Source organism: Aricia agestis, chromosome 20, assembly GCF_905147365.1.
Source record: "Aricia agestis chromosome 20, ilAriAges1.1, whole genome shotgun sequence".
In the NCBI taxonomy this organism is placed as follows: Eukaryota; Metazoa; Arthropoda; class Insecta; order Lepidoptera; family Lycaenidae; genus Aricia; species Aricia agestis.
This window is the reverse complement of record NC_056425.1, coordinates 12,678,387-12,696,694: the sequence shown is the minus strand read 5'-3', so window position 1 is coordinate 12,696,694 and position 18,308 is coordinate 12,678,387. Positions and strand designations below refer to the sequence as shown.

At 34.4% G+C, this 18,308-nt stretch overlaps 2 protein-coding genes across 5 annotated transcripts in view; one reads left to right on the top strand and one right to left on the bottom strand.

Moving 5' to 3' along the window:
* Positions 1-18,308, bottom strand: part of LOC121736936 (sodium/potassium/calcium exchanger Nckx30C) — a 103,087-nt gene that overhangs the window by 70,883 nt on the left and 13,896 nt on the right. For 2 of the 4 annotated variants that reach the window (XM_042128405.1, XM_042128406.1), the window contains exon 2: positions 12,127-12,150. The exons of the other annotated variants lie outside the window; for them this stretch is intronic. In XM_042128405.1, the coding sequence (XP_041984339.1) occupies positions 12,127-12,150 (24 nt within the window). The remainder of the gene's footprint in view (positions 1-12,126; positions 12,151-18,308) is intronic. 4 annotated transcript variants of the gene reach the window in all.
* LOC121736938 lies at positions 3,025-5,714 on the top strand. Its single transcript, XM_042128410.1, has 2 exons — positions 3,025-3,120; positions 4,316-5,714. The coding sequence occupies exons 1-2, from the start codon at positions 3,111-3,113 to the stop codon at positions 5,476-5,478; spliced, it is 1,173 nt and encodes a 390-aa protein (XP_041984344.1). The 5' UTR covers positions 3,025-3,110; the 3' UTR covers positions 5,479-5,714.

Sequence of the window (18,308 nt, the reverse complement as noted above, 5' to 3'; positions counted from 1 at the left end):
CCCACGGCTTAAGCTACCAACAGCTCACCAACTGAGCCAGGTCGTGTTTGAAGCTGAATAAAGATCGTTATTAATATTACCTCTCCAGTTTCATCGATCTTAAAGTTGTGTAGCGTCTTTACTCTATACAATCATCGAATCATATTATTTTTATGTACGCACGATAAGGTATCTCGACTATAAAAAGTGAACGACGAACATTGTGAGGCATGTAACCAAATTAGGAATGTTTAGGAATCGAGGTTAAGTGTAACTTTATGACGTCATAATATTTTGTAATAAAACTTTGATGATTTGGTTCCTTGTCGATAGGCAAATAAATGGGCTTTTTGAATGGAAAGAGATCGTGCTTTTAAATTATACAAGATGACCCGGTGAACTTCGTATCATTTTTTTATATCTATACACATATTTAATACACATCCAGTCATCCATGACTCAGGAACTTTGAAAACTTTTTGTCCCCTCGGTGGGATTCTACGACGTAGACGTGCTACACCGTATTCGTAGCAAGAAGATTTTACTAGACAGGTTATGCTGCGCTGTATTTGTATCGTAATATTATGCTTTATATATTTTGAACTAGCTGTCCCGGCAAACGTTGTTTTGCCATAATATGAAGTATTTCGCCCATATTATTTTATTGAAGTGACTAAATAAGTATGACGTCCCCATGGCAACGTCCATCGCTATCCCGTCGCACAAACAATGGTCGCCGTCAGTCTCGAGTTCTAATAATTTACTATTATTTATTCAACAAATGCACTTCTCAATATAAAAAGTAGATGTTGTCCGATTCTCAACCCTAGCCGATATACTCGCTAAGATTCACGAAAATGTGTCGAGCCGTTTCAGACACGAGGATTTTATATAATATTAGATAGACATAGAAAAACACTATTTAGAGTGTTGTTTCTTAGAATTTTTTCTAAATATAGCCAGAAGGGTTATTGTAATTTACGGCTTTCCTGCGTATAATAAAGTAGAAAAGCCTAACCATTTAGCGCTAAAATGTTCTTCTTATGCCACAGAACAGATATAACATTACATATTTTGTGAACGTCTTCAGTGTTGTGTAAAATTACTTTCTCTTCTTACGCGGTGAACTTCCCATTCCCATACAAGACTAGTTGATGCCTGCAACTCCGTACCGCAGTAATTCGTTTATCGCACGGGGTTAACTTTATTTAATTTAAAAAATTACATATACTTGTCGTGTGCATTAGATATAATACAAATTGTTATTTTAGTTTTAAGTAAAAAATGTATGCGATGTGGTTGTACTTTATTAATAAATTAAATTAAGGGAACCGTACAATTTTCAATAAAAGTAAGGATTCCCACCAGTGCCAAATCCTAACTCAAACTCAAACTCAAAAAACTCAAAAATTTTTATTCAGAATAAATTTTTTCAAATATTCTCTGAACGTCGGGGCTACACAGATGCCTACCACCGGTTCGGGAACTAACCCGGCGAGAAGAACCGGCGTAAGAAACTCGCACGGGGCCATCTTTTTCTAAAAAGATGGAAAATTACAAAAAATATATTATTATAAAATAACAGTGTCATTATGACTAAATAAAATACAACGAATGTACAATTATTATACATATTATAATGAAACAGCTCTGCAGGGGGCGACCTTATTCCCATGGTGTACTATCATTCATGAAATCAGTAACTTTATAGTACGCTTTGGTACACAAACGTTCTTTAACAACTTTTTTAAATCTATTAATTGAGAGATTTTGAACGCTTTCTGGGATCTTATTATAAAGGCGTATACATTGACCTTTAAAAGAATTTTTGACTTTAGTAAGTCTAGTCACCGGAATTTCAAGCTTATGTTTATTACGAGTATTTCTCCCATGGGTATCACATTTTTTCGTGAATTGATATATATTCTTTTTAACATATAATACATTTGATAGGACATATTGAGAAGCAACAGTTAAGATTCCAGTTTCCTTAAATTTTTCTCTAAGTGAAGTATTACGGGCCAACTTGTAGATTGCCCGCACAGCTCGCTTCTGCAGCACAAAAATTGTATTTATATCTGCAGCATTGCCCCACAGCAAAATGCCGTAGGACATAATACTATGAAAGTAACTAAAATACACTAGACGTGCTGTTGTTTCATCTGAAAATTGTCTAATCTTACTTACTGCATATGCTGCTGAACCGAGTCTGTCGGCCAACCCAGCAATATGAGGGCCCCACTGAAGCTTGGAGTCTAGTGTAATACCTAAAAATACAGCTGTATCCACTAGCTCCATAACATCACCATTTAAAAGCACATTGGTTTCCGTTTGCCTTACATTGGGCAATTTGAATTTAATACATTTTGTTTTTTTACTATTAAGTAAAAGATTATTAACACTAAACCAATGTACAATCTTTAAGAGAGCATTATTTACTTCGTCATAACACGCATTAAGCCGTTTGATATTGAATGTAAGAGATGTATCATCAGCAAATAATACTATCCCATGTTTATCTTTAATTAAGAATGGCAGGTCATTTATATAAATAAGAAACAGGAAGGGTCCTAATATAGACCCCTGTGGGACCCCCATTTCAATTTTTGCAATCTCGAGGTAACTTCGGGAATTCCCCTCTCTGAGAAATAAATCTTATACAGTGACATGACAGTTAACTTACGGTTAAAATGTTATAGCTTCTACTTGTATAACATTCTAAATAAACTAAAAATGCTCGTAATACCTCTATGGCGGGAATGGCGGACACTATAGACATTCGATTGTTATGCGGCAGCCGGGTGCCGCTTGGGAGTTGATGGGTTAAACGGATTTGTAATTAGTGCAATATTAGTATAAAATTTTAATAGAAGCCTTTTTAGTTCATATTCAGCAAATTCAGCTGAAAAATTTTATTCAAAGTACAGATTGGCCGGTCCATTTTATTATAATCTTTCGTCAATGAAAAACAGCAATTAAAAAATTATGTTGTAGTCATCGATGTCAGAAATGTCACTTCGTGTTAATTTTATGTTTATGATTTTATGTGCAATCAGATGTAATATTTTAGAAAATAATTTTGAGAAGTGTGGTACTTATAAACAAAGAAAAATTGAAACAAGATTAGAATTATGGAGTCAGGTAATTCTCATTTATGTACTGTGTACAAACGACTTGATAAATTCGATATGTAACATTATTCTAACGCATGAACGAGTTCCGAGAAAGGACATATGAAAGTTCTAAATGAATGTAGTAGAATCAGACTACTATTAAACAAACCCCACATTGCCAATCGACGTTTGAAATGAGTTTTCGTTGGCTGTATTTAGTCATAAATATTTAATGCAAACTTGTGACGGTTCCCCGCATATTAGAAGTTTCTTTTTATCGTTAAAGCTAAAATATTCATAGTCTCCCAAACGTTTCATAAATGTTTTATAGCTGTCGTTAGTATCCGACTGCAGGTATTGTATGCAGATGGCAGTGGCTATAGGGTGAACATGACTAGTGATTGGACAGTTCTAGTCATTGGACAGAGCACAAAAACACTATATTTATTAAGGTTCATTTAGAAACTACCTGTTTTTCTTTAAAATCAGGCGTTCTTTTACTTCAAAAACAGGCAATTTTTAAAGCAACATTAATAAATATTGTTCTTTGTGCTTTTTCCAATGACTGGTACTGTCCAATCTACTAGTCATTTACCCTATTTCTTTTAAAATTTAGTTTCACTAGCCGTGACTTATAGTTTGTGATGCAGGATTCCCTAAAATATACTAATGCTGATAAATAAAATTTAGGAATTCTCTCCCCAGTCATTCAAATCTGTAGTCAGAAGCTTAGGCGTAGCAGAAGCATAGTCCTCTTTTGGCTTACAATATCTTGTTACTGGTCACACAATATTAAAATATTTATAGCTAGAATGGCTACATAATCCCGACCTTTAGTGTATGAAACTAGCTAAAACATACCCAACGAAGCTTGTCTAATATGAAAACTATGCGAAATTGAAAAGTGGTCCATATTTGGTGAAATTAAAAACTATATTTACGGCACTTCCCGAACTAAGACTGTTAGGAACTAGACCGAGAGAATTTATGGCCAAATTGGCTCATGAATACTGCATAGTGCATACTCTCATAAAAGTTCAGTCTATTTTTCGCTAAAATATACTAGAATTTATTAAAAAAATGCTGGAATGGTTGTAGAGAATTAGCTTTAGTATTTCAAATAAATTTTTTGATGAAAAATTTAACAACTTGGCAAAAAGCAACAAATAAATAAATTTTTCGCTCATAAATTCTACTACATTAATAAATTGTTCTGGTTACAGGTATTCCCAACTTGGAGATCGATGGTATTGATTTATCAAATTACGTTCGAGACCCTAATTCATACAACCCAATCGTTTACATACATAAAAGAAATCTCAAAAGAGGTATGACTGACGATGATGATATCATTCCAAAAATGCTCGATAAAGGACAGCAATTTGATAGTAATGATGAAAATAAAGATACGTATGATAATAATATAACAAACGAAGATTTCCTAGATGCTACTATGAAAAAAACTACACATTTTGCCAAAACCCTTATACCGATCACTATACCTCCGAAAGCGAACGACGAAAATGTTTATTATACAATTAAGTCGAGCAAAAAGTCCAGAACTGAAAATAGAGGTTGTAGATGTAATTTAGACGATCCAAATCTTAATAATATAAAAGATAGTAATAAAAAAGAAAAGATCAAGAGCAAAAAAGATTTCAAGCCAAAAAAATACTTAAAGACTACTGAAACTATAACACAATCTTCAGAAACCACAGTCCCAAGTTCTGATGATACTCATAATCAGACTTTGAGTGAATTATCTGAATTCTCTGAGAATAAATTAAAAGAATCAGCAAATAAACGTAAGCATGATACTAAAATTATTCCGTCGCAATCTTTTCAAACTTTAGCAGAAGAAAATCAAGACGTTGGAAAAATAAAAATACAAATTATGAACGATAAAGAAAGACAAACGTTTTGTGAAAGCATTTGCATTCCTCTTGTAAATGCAGTAAAAGATAGCATATCAGCTGATGAGCTTAATAAAGGTTTGCTTGCTGTGCAGAATAAAGTTGATAAGTTTTCTGAGAAATTAGATAATGTACTAGAGAGGTTAAGTAGAATTGATGAAAAATTGAGTAGCACAGTAAATAACACAATAATGGTGGACAACCAAGCACATAAGTCTGTTGAAGAAGAAAATACTATCGAAAGGGATAACCCGAAAGAAACAGATTGCAACAGAAAGGAAGAACCTAAAAAAGTTAAGAAACTACAGAATAGGAATGATTTATCCATTCAAGACCTGGAAGAGGACGAAGAAGGGAGAGGAGAAAGAGTTCCAGAAAGTTTGAATGTGTCTTCGTTAGTGGGAGTAGCACCGACTCCCGTTCACAGATTACCAGCGAGGTTCTGTTGGACTGATACTAAGCTTAATGGATGAATATATTCTGTAGCCTTAGCACATAATTTCCTTTTATTTTAAGGATGTCGATACCGACAGTGCCAGTGTTATAAATAGCAAGCTTCAGAGTATTCGTAAAGTTATTACGATAACACGACTACAAATTGTAATCATTGAGCAGATTGTCATATTATGTCTATTATTGGGGTAATAATTATTGTTATCGGAAAGCGATCTTTAGTGTGGTCTCCTGATGACTACAGTTTATTCGGGTGAACACCGTTATGTTCATTTTGACGGGCTCATTTGATGGTTTTAAGGATAATGGTGTTCACCCAGCTAACAACCTGTATATTTTTAGTTTGTTTAATCTTAAAAATCTTGATTTATATATTTTTATTAAAGTTACTTAATCTTGTTAAATTCTTTTAAATCGGAATAAAAGCTAATTTGAAAACAATTGATTTACCTTATATGCAAATTCTCATTTATGCATAGAAATTAGATCATATCAGAAAAATTAATCTATATAAATAAAAATGGATTTCCAATTATGTTAGTAACGCTATAACTCGATAACGGCTGGACCGATTCTGCTAATTTTAGTCTTAAAATAACCCTTGAAGTCCGGGCAAGGTTTAAAGTGGCACGAAGTTCGCCGGGACAGCTAGTTAATTATAATTATAATATACGGATGACGGACCCACGTTATTTATTCGGGTTATGTCAAGTCTAGTCACGATTTTATGAACCAATTTCTTTGATGGTAGGTATGTACATCAGAGAAGTTGATTCATAGTAGCGGACCCAGCCGACAGATCACAACTTATATATTGAATTGACAGAATCCGACCAAATGACATAGATCCGTGAACTGCATATGAATCCATTTCTACGATGGTACATAGAAATTAGGCACATACATTAAGCACTGCATTAGACTGCACTGTGTACTTAATATGCTAATACGAACTTAGACTAGCTTTAAGAGGCTTACCCAGAATGCACCAGCTCTTAGATTTATTTGTTAGATGCAGCTTGAAATTGGATGCATTTAGCTTAAATTCACAAATCTATAGGTAGGTGACGGTGTACCAGATACAACTTCACAATATTTTAAAGGAATTTGAACGTTGTGACTGCGCTGGGTCTGCGTTTACCTTTAGATTGAAGAGTATATTTAAAAAATACGCAGAAATATAATATGCAATAATTCATAAGAATTAAAACTATTATGAAGTATGTCTTTACCAATGTATCTGCTCACGCCAAAACGACTGATCCAATTTTTATGACATTTGAAAAATTCGAGTCCCGGAATGAACTTATCCGGATAGTTTATATCCCGGGAAATGTGAAAACGTGGTTCTCTCTAGAAAAATGATTGAAAAACAAACGTTCAAAGTTTATTGATTTCGTATAGGTATATCTGGCATGTTGTACAATATGCAAATGAGATCATACTACAGTAGGGCTATGTCGTGTCTTCCAGTTATTTGGTCTATTCTGAATATTTATGTTGATATCGAGATGATAAAAACTCCAAATCGATAATAAAAACAATATTTTGTATGGAAAGTAAAACGATAGAAAAACCAATGCCAGTAGTTACTTATAGGCAATTTTCGGTTTTTCAACAATTTATTTTTATTATTCTAACAAAATCTTAAACTCATTGTATTATAATTATCATGTTTTTGAGTTTGTGTTTTTATAAAGGTATGTTAGAATAAATAAAATAAATTAGCGGCTCGAGGCGGCAGTTACATTATTTTAATCAATTTCTCCGTTGATATGAGTGCTGTGAGCACGCTGTGAGCCTAAATCATATCGACCGTACGCCAAAGACATGTTAAATTATAAAACTCGAAATTAATCGCACCCAGAGTGACTTGCTATCTCTAAATTAGGCAATCAATCTTCTTGAAGGTTGCCTCTACTGGAGGGAAGATTAAAACCGAACTTAGTACCCTACATTTTGTAATTAAAGTATGTAGCTGATTCAAAAGTTTGCTGTAAAAGGAATTCAGGGCAGTAACACAATTTGTAGTAAGTACTTACATACCAATAGAATCAGTTTAAACTAGTAAATTCTTATTATTTAGATTATAGCTAGCTGACCCGGTAAACGTTGTTTTGCCGTATAAATTATTTCTAGTATCAATATAAAAAGTAGATAAAAACCTATTCTCAGGCGTAACCAAATTACGTGCAAATTTTCATTAAAATCGGTTGAGCCGTTTTGAAGGAGTTCGCGCACAAACACTGTGACACCATCATTTTATAAATTAGAAATAGAACTTTAAAACAAACTCTTGGCTTTTTTTTTCAAACAACTATACTAATGTTACAACCACAGAACAGGAAAATAATTTATTATTTTACTAGATTACTTACTTCTAAAATCTGTGGTTACAACCGAAACAAAAAACGCAACCCTTTCTGGTATCGAGTGTGTAATATCGTAAGAACATTTGTTGTTTCTCTCAATGGGTTGTTATTTCCCTTATCCCTTGGAAACCCCCGGCAAACCCTTGATAAAGAGGCCCCACGCCGAATAATTTAAGGGTTTTGCTGTTTTTCGCCCTTCGCATTCAAGTATTGAAGCATTGATAAGAATATGTTATTACCGCCATCTTGTGAACGGAATAATATAAGATAATAATAGTATTGAAATGGTAATGCAGAAGCAAATACTTATATCGAAATGAAAAAATAATGTTCGAAACTCATTTTTTAAGCACTTTCGCAACTCCAAAATCTACAAAGATTACTAAAATGTTTTGGTTATACTGTAAGAGTTAACAACAATATACATAGAATACCTATCTTATATCTTTAAACGAGCAATTCTTGTATATATATATATATATATATATATATAATTGGAATCTCGGAATCGGCTCCAACGATTTTCATGAAATTTAGTATATAGGGGGTTTCGGGGGCGATAAATCGATCTAGCTAGGAATCATTTTTAGAAAATGTCTTTTTATTCGTGTTTTATCGATAATCGATAAACTGAAAAATATGACTCTTCCTGACATCTATTGGCGAATAATAATACTATTTTGTTGGCAACTAATTGTTTTAACGACCAGTAGATGGCGTTATTAAGTAACACGAAGTCAATGAGTGTTTGCTATACCGAGCAAAGCTCGGTCATCCAGGTACTTTGTAACGAAAGCGACTAACTCCTAAAAACATTGTTCATTTATTTTAGGTGACGCCGCGTTAAAATAAAAAATCGTTTTGGATATGTTTTAGATCGCTTGGAAAACAAGAAATGGAACAGCAAGAAATGGAAAGGGCGTAAGCGACAAAATGGTTTTTGTCGCGTAATTTAAAAGCCATAAATATATTTCATATAAGCTATGGGCAAATTAAAGTGTATGCTTGAACTAATCTATGTACAAATTTTGGAAGCTTAAATCACTCTTCTCTGTTGGAAAAATTTGAATCCCTGTTTTTATCTTTTTCTTTCATTAATTATTCTGTGTTATTTAAAAAGTTGATCAATCGTGTTATGCTATGAGTAATTCAAAGATAAAGACATGATGAATACTGACAATGAACTTTAATTTCTTAGCTTTAGTCATTGTTGAGAAAAATCGATGTCGCTGCAGCCAAATTATCAAGGCGTCACCCTAATAAAATACCACTTTATAACCTAGGCCATAGATTTCATTTTGCTCTACGCCACAAGCAGCGGCATCACTCGCTAGACCAATGTTGATAGAAAATGTAACCTATAGCCTTATTCGTGAAGTAATATTATAGTAATAATATCCCACAACCTGAGCACTTTTGTGGTATACATTACGGAAAAACTACCACGCCTATTGATTCGTGCTTTAACATAGTAATTTTTATTGAAATGTAGACGTGTCAGTCAAGGTTTGGTTACTATTAATATATAAGAAAAAAAAAAACTGATTAAAGATTATTATCACGCAGAAAAACTACGCGAGCCCTCACAAAGCTCGGCTTTTAGCTAGTCAACATTTTTTTCGGTCGCGGTAGATTGCCACGACGATCGGAAAGTCACTTTTACGCTTCATCGCGTAGTTTTACGTTGTTGGTGACCCTAAGAAAATTCTTAGTCTCGAGATAAAATATATTTAGCCAGATATAAAGTTTGCTTGTATTATTCCTACCTTTTAAGTCGTTCCTTGGAATAAAATGCAGTATCCCCTGACACATATTAAATTTCTTTTCCTGCTACCTACGTGGAATACAAAAGATGCTGTTGTATTTTAAAAAAAAGTTAATGTTGGATTAAAAAGTGTTTGTGTGCAAAGAATTTTAATGTGGGTTTATTTTTATTTCCTCCTTACTAATAAAATATTTAAACAGCGAATAGCAAGGTCTGCTTGTCTCTGTCCGGTATATAGGAAACGTGACTACCGACAAAGACAACGGACCTTCATAAGTAACGCTCAATTTACACCGCCGTGGAATGGAATGGAAGCGACTTTTTTAAAGAAAACTGTACATAGCATAATGAATATCAACAGTAAGAATTCTCGAAAATTCCGCGGAATTCTCGAGAATTCTTCGGGGGAAGACCGCGAACTAGTCCAGTAAAAGATACAGACTAAACAATGGGATGTCCTCGACGATGACGCGGGAGTGCTCGAGAATTCCAGCGAATTCACCCGTTGAGGCGAAATTGACGCTTTCGTTCTGTTCCATTCCGCGCCGGTGTAAATTGAGCCTTATACGCTGAGCAAATATATTAATTAGTAAGAGCTAGAAAGATAATACTACGTGTGTTAATTTTTCATGCTTTAATATCGGTTAAGAACAAGCAAGACCATTTCTGTATTTGGAAAGGTTTTATATATAAAAAATAAGTTAAATATAAAATATTCCTCCTATGACACCGAACCGTAATCGATGAACTTTTTTGCACACTAATTTCCTATTCCCTTGTACTGTAAAATATTTACACAGTATAGTTATACTATCTCTGTCAACAGAGACTGCAGACTTTGTACATTGTAAAAGTCACATGACAGGCAAAATAATTATTATACAGCACAACTTGCATGTATACAATAATATGTCCGTTGTGTTTAATGAGTAAGAGTGCTTATTATTTTACAATGTAAATGCTTAATTGATTTGATTTTACTTAAAAGTATCCTGTAGTTTATGATTGTTGCAAAATACGTACGTGACAAGAGCTAGGCATTTCAGACTTTTGAAAAATGTCACGTTATTTTATGCTTTTTATATCATTTGTGCAATAATAATAATAATATCTATGGACGCTTCACACCACGTTAGTCTGGCCCCGTGCTAAGTACCTGAAGGACTTGTGTTACAGGTACCAGACAACGGATATATATTTAATACTTTTTATACTATACATATATTTAAGATTTTTATTATATGATACACATATTTAATACACATCCATGACCCAGGAACTTTGAAAAACTTTTTGTTCCGTCGGCGGGATTCGAACCCGCGACCCCCGGCTTGAGCTACCAACGCGCTCACCACTGAGCCACAGAGGTCGTGAAGTCGTCGAATAATGAATTAAAGCTACACAAACATATTTTTTATTGCAAAAGTTTTTCTTGTTACTTATAATTTTAGTATTTAAAGCTAATACAGGAATGGTGATTCATAAGCGATTTGGGTTTTTCTTACGTAACATGAAAGAGATCGTAATCGTTTTATGAGTCCCCCGTCTGACGTTTATTTTGAGGCAATACCGAATTAATGTTATCGCGATAAACATCATAATGAATTGAAATTGTGTGTTCTTTCATTCTCTACAACTTATGGTTTTCGTACCCCATTTATTACTTTGAGCGATAAAACATGCAATCATAATGATTGCTGTTACACTGTTTGATGAACTATAATAATATGAAATATGAATAATATGAAAATAATATGAATTGAATGACTAGTTATACTAATCAATTTCTTAAAACTTTGCTACTAAATGTATGTGTTTTAAGTACATAATAACGCGAAGCTAATAGTTTACCAGCCAAAAAGCTTAAAAACTTTAAAAGCAAATTATTTTACCAAAGTGTTAAAAGGTACGTCTCTTCAGAAAATGGAAATTTAGACTTGGACATAATATTATACCATTATTTCAAACAATATTGAAATAGTTCACTACCTAGTTTGGATTAACAATAACAAATTGCTTATACTTTTCTTTGAGTTCCGAGATTATTTTGTTTTCTTTTATATTATTCTCACGATGTCGCATTTTAAATGAGTAGAATAAAGTATATTATATAAACAATGTCTATGTGCAATCTGTAGAGTTTTTTTTTTTTATATTGTATAGTGTTTTTGAAGAATAATTTGTTATATTGGCGACGATAGTATAACTTTAAGTTATTAGTATAAAAATCTGAACTTATTATCTTACCGTTTAATTAATATTTTCTATTGTTTTAATCACTCATTAGGCATTTTAGGATTTCGTAATAGTTTGTTAATATTAATTAGTAAGTAACTAAATAAAATTAATATTATTAAGAATGTAATCATAATTTAATATGAAAAAATCAAGCAATAAATAAAATAAGTGCTAAATTTCAAAGTTACGCTACGGTGTCATAGGCGGTATCAGTTTTTGTTAGTAAAAAGTAAGCCAAGAAGATAAAAAGAATAGAAATAGAAAGAAGATGCTTAGAACGAGCGGACACTCACCAGAGTTTGCGCGGCAGACTGGTGCTGAAAACAGGCTTTAGTCAGTTTAGCCAGTAAGGAAGAGAGTAAGCGAATTTGAAGTCTCAGATATTTGAAATACGGTTGAAATTAAAATAGCAGAAAATTGCAGAAGTTTTACATAAGAATTCAAGCTGATAGAGAACAAATATTTCAGGTCAAAGAAAAATAATTTGGAAAAAAATCTGCAATCTTCTACTATTTTACAACGAAATTAAAAAATTTATTTGGGTTATTTTAACATGTTTTATAATAAGTCTTACTCATTCTTAACAGATTTTAAGTGTTAAATTATAGTAATTTTTAAATTACATGTCGTATTTACTATTAAGAAAAGTTTTTATTTTCTTTGTACACGTGGAAAAAAAAATGAAAAGTCAAATTTTCATTCAGTGATAGTAGAACGGTGTGAGTGGGGGTAAGGGAATGGAAAATAAAGTTTTGTGGTAATGGAACTCATGCCATCGACCCATATTCTGCCAAATGCAAAATTTCAGAACCTATACAGAAGAAGGTGTTTTACACTCTCTCAAATCCATACTTTTTTTTGTTTGTCAAACATTTATTTGTTTGAAGCTGATTTGATGAAATTTCATATTTTTGTTGTGTTTGACGCGCTGTTTGATCGTATTCCGATGCGTTTGAACAAACTTTGTACCATTCTTTTGGTACACTATTTTTAACCGACTAAAAAAGAGGGATTATCAATTCGACGCGTATGTAATAATATGTATGTAATATTTGCATAACTGCCCAGTTTTCGTTATATTAATGTTAGTCTATATCAGCATCTGAACAAAATATGTGCAAAATTTCAAAAGTGTATGTATGGAACTACAAGTCCGATTTAAATATTTTTTGTTGTACTAGGTATTGTTTAACTTGGGAGACTTCTGCAAGTATCATCAATGACCACCGTAAATTTTTAGTATGGCAAATTTTACAGCGCCTCTAGCGGTCACTTGCGGAACTAAAATTGCCATACTAAATATTTACGCAGTCGGTATCGAGTATCGATAAATACTAGCTTTAAACTCATGGTAGAGCTACTGCATGTAACTTGATCAATGTCCGCCGTGCGGTATAGCCAGCTAACATTATTCTAATCCAGTGATATTATCCAGCTATACTGGAATAAAGTAAACGGGTACTGGGATGAACTGAAATGCACTGAATTTTATACGTGGGAGAGCCATGCTTCGGCATGAATGGGCCGGCTCGACCGGAGAATTACCACGTTCTCACATCTTACCGGCGTGAAACAGCGCTTGCGCTTTGTTTCGCCGAGTGAATGAGTTTACCGGAGGCCCAATCCCCTACCCTATTCCCTTCCCTACCCTCCCCTATTCCCTTCCCTTCCCATCCCTACCCTCCCCCTATTACCCTATTCCCTCTTAAAAGGCCGGCAACACACCTGCAGCTTTTCTGATGCTGCGAGTGTCCAGGGGCGACGGAAGTTGCTTTCCATCAGGCGACCCGGTTGCTCGTTTGCCCCCTTATTTCATAAGAATTGCACATTCCGATTCTTGTTGGGCCACTGGATTGGAATAACGTAAACCCGCTATTGGCTCTACACCCAGGCCAAACATACTAGATGGAAAGAGAACCTGTCTATAATGGGTGGAGCTGCATAATATCGAATATGTCGGATCTACTGGCCACCATTGCACTGGCCGGACTACACCGTTAAAAACAATATTATACAATTTATAAAACAACAATTTTTTTAACGGCGGTGTGGACTCCTCTTAAGGGGGCGACTAACCCTAAAGTGTCGATTATATAATTCATTTTTATACTTGAAAATAAGCCCCGAATTGTTTCATTTTCTACAATTAGATACTACATTATCCTTCCGAGAATTCGATCTAATCAAAAACACGATATCTTAAAATTTTCTCGATAGAAAAAAATCACAAAGATTCACGAATTTTTCATTTATTGCCATAAGCGTGCATTGAAATAAGTTAATATTTTAACACATTGTATAATATTCTTTCACTGAGAGATCGACCTAGCGGATTTTTAAAATGTTGTATATTTATCGAGTAATTGAGAAAAAAGAAATTTGGGGATGAATCCGCGTCGTCCTTTTTCACCTGGCATATGAAAGACGGGCGTGAGTGTGAAGAGAGGACGATGTTTGATTTTTTGGGTTAGTCGCCCTCTTAAGCCAGAACCGATTTTGCTGAAATTTGTTAAGAAGGTAAGAAGATACCAGAGTCCCGAGAAGGACATAGGATACTTTGCATCCCGGATTACTTTTTAACGCGACATAATAATAATTATTATTAGTAATAACTAATAAGTAACGTCTTTTCAATTAGAAGTTTTAATACTTTTCAATTTTCGTTTTGCGGACGGCAACCATTGTTAAGTATCACAATAGGCTCTCATCATTTATAACTTGCAGTAATTGTTTCTTCAGCCTTAGTAACGGTGTTTTAGACAGTCTGAGTTATCTTTTATCCGACTGCGCCATGACTGTTTTTTACTTTTTTGGTACATTAGGTTGGCTTTGTTTTGTATCGGATCTACTACTAGACCCATTTTGATTAGCACGTCGATAGCGATTTTTAATTTCAATTACTTTTCCGGCACAGCTAGTATGCATTTATACATATTTTAGTAAAAATCAGTAAAGCCGTTTCCGAGGAATAAGATAACTAAAATGGAGATTTTGTCTTTATAGCAGAACTACAATTATTAACGATCATAATATTATTATGCGTAGTTTAACTCATATAGTCGTCATAGCTAGTTTGTTAATAGTAATAGTTACTTATTACTATTAACAAACTAGCTGTCCCGGTGAACTTCGTGTCATTTTAAAACCTTCCCTGGACTTCTACAAATATTTTAAGACTAAAATTAGCCCAATCCGTTCAGCCGTTTTCGAGTTGCCTCTCTAGTAGTACCTAGTAATAAAATGTTACTCACGACATGCGTTTCGTTACTCGCACTTTTCGTAGTTGCCATATTTTTTTTTATTTAATAATATGTTTTTTATTACTAAAATGTCGCGACGAGCATATCGCATGTACGCTGATGACAAGCGTTAACGCTTGCAGTATTCTAGGTTTAATTTAATTTTTTTAGAAAAAAAAGGAGTTTGGGTTCCCAGAACATTTTTTAGTGCTCATAAAATATTTAAGTTTTATCGAGTTCCAGTATACATAGCAATTATTCTGTTTAATTGCAGGTTCTTCCTTCCAGGGACTTCCAAAAAAGAGGAGGATATGTTCGGCTGTGGATATTTTATTTTTATTTTTTATTTATTTCTGTATGTTCATCTCTTCTCTTTTCTTTTTTTTAAGGTCTGCCTCTTTATTATTCTTCAACCGCTGGGGTAGCGCAATTTTGATATACCAATAGGTACATATTTGAGTCCTAATCACTGTTTAAAACCTTTGTAAACTTTTGATTTTGACGGCACTAAGCGTGTAAAATACAAACTGGCAATGTTCTGATTTCGTAATTAAAAGCTGGTTAAGTGTTACAGACTGGTAATATATGATCAGAGTAATCAGTGAAGTTGATTCCTATGCAAATCGGGGACCTAAGTAGTTTGGTCGCGTTACGTCAAACCCAGCTGACAGATCACAATTAACATTGAATTGACATATTCGACCAAATATGGAATAACGTTGGTCTGTTAATTGCATAGGAATCAACTTCCTCGATGGTACATTACCAAAGTTGAAACTTGGTATGTAGAATTTTTTTAATGCTCTTTTAGCAATGGCTAGGATCGAAGTAAATTATAATGAGTCTGAAAACGTTAGTACAGAGTATTTAATATAGTAAATAGTAGTGGTGGGTCGTCGACGCTTTTTCGATCAACGAAACGAGACTGTTTATCGTTCATCGTAAACTAGTTGAAAAAACAGTTTTTTTCGACTAGTTTACGTCTTCGACGAATAGTGTGGTGGGTCGTCGAAACGAGACCGTTTATCGTTCATTGTAAACTAGTCAATGACAAAACAGATTTTTTTTCAACTAGTTTTCGTCTTCGACGAACACTGAACTAAACAATAACATATGACAAACAAAGTAGTTTTTTTGACTAAACGACTTTCAGCATTAACTGTTTTGACAAACATGTTGTCGTTTTGCACTTCGACGCGACGACTGATGACGACGAACGACGAGACGGTTTAATCTGTGAGCGGTGGAAATGCACTTCCCTACATAGTACATACTTTTTTCCAGGCAGGACTGGCAGGCAGGCAGATTAATTACTGAAATTTTACATTTACTTAATTAATTTTTATACGTGGGAGAGCCATGCTTCGGCACGAATGGGCCGGCTCGACCGGAGAAATACCACGTTCTCACCGGCGTGAAACAGCGCTTGCGCTGTGTTTCGCCGAGTGAGTGAGTTTACTGGAGGCCCAATCCCCTACCCTATTCCCTTCCCTACCCTCCCCTATTCCCTTCCCATCCCTATTACCCTATTCCCTCTTAAAAGGCCGGTAACGCACCTGCAGCTCTTCTGATGCTGCGAGTGTCCATGGGCAACGGAAGTTGCTTTTCCATCAGGTGACCCGTTTGCTCGTTTGCCCCCTTATTTCATAAAAAAAATATCACCACCCATCCGTCGATCGCGTCGTCGCGTCGCGACGAACGGTCTCTGTCACACACACCGTTCCGGCAATGCAACCGTTCACGCATGAACCAGTTTATCAGTAGACGCTGAACTAGTTTACCCGTTCATGACTAATAAACAGTTTAATAAAACGGTTCGTTCATTCAACGCCCATCCCTAGCTAAATAGTATATTAGCATAAAGTAAAATATTAGAGCTGTAAAAGTAACGAAAAAAAGCGTACCCGTACGTATGTATACTCGTTATTATCTTATCGTTATCCGATACTTTTGAATTTTGATATTCATAGTTTTGTTGATTATTGTGTTCCGTACCCGAAGGTTAAAAACGGGACCCTATTACTGAGACATCGATGTCTGTCCGTCTGTCTGTCTGTCTCCAGGCTGTATCTCAAGAACCACTATAGCTAGACTTCTAAAATTTTCTCAGAATTCTGAATTATTGTGTTTCTGGTGCCGCTATAACAACAAATACTAATAACAAAATTAAGTTAATATTTAAGTGAGGCTCCGATACAACAAACGTGTTTTTTTGTCCTTTTGCTCGTAATCCATAATGGCAACATAGACACTTGAAATTTTCAAAAAATCCTGAGTTATATAAGTAACGAGCTTTTGCCCGCGGCTTCGCTCGCGTTAAGAAGTATTGTTATATACAAACTTTCATCCCCTATTTAAACCCCTTGGGGTTGGAATTTATCAAAATCCTTTCTTAGCCTACGTCATAACATCTACCTGCATGCCAAATTTCAGCCCGATCCGTCCAGTGGTTTGGGCTGTGCGTTGATAGATCACTATGTCAATCAGTCAGTCACCTTTGAGTTATATATTTAAAAAAAAATTAGGGGGGCTCACAGTATGGAACGCGATTCCGACTCGTACTTGGCCGATTTTTTGTATATTTGATAGGTTAATAGTTAGAGTAACGTTGTCCTACAAAAAGAACAATCCATTTTTAGGACCATCAAAACGAAATTTTAAATCCTTTCTATCTCTGTTAGGCTCTACCATTTTCAAGAATTTTCGCAGAGGAAATTTTTGTTCGTCTAATGAAAATGAAGAATTTGTTTGATAATATAAGCAATTCCTGCTTTTTTTTATACCACATTTTCACCGAAACCGCTAGAATAGAAATTGTAGTAATGTCATGTCATATTACACAAACTACTACAAGGTATTTACTAACATCACACAGACCAATAAACCCGTTCGTCCTTGGCTCCGCATTGCAGGGTTAGTAGCCGTTACATAATGTTACTCGAGTGTAGGACCGAGTAGGGAGCCTTGCCAAATGTTTTCGACAACCCTTACTTAATTGTTCGTAGTGGTTAAAGTTTGTTTTATGTTTCAGAGTTATGTAATCGCTTGTAAGTTGAGAAAATACCTTTTTGTATCCATTGCTTAGAACAAAATGTTGTCCTATCTCAAATTATGTTGCTAAATCTAAATAATAATAATCTTTAATATACAATATACATATTATTAAACAAAGTCGCTTTTTTCCCTCATGTCCCTTTGTTCCCTTTGATCTTTAAAACTACGCAACGGATTTTGAT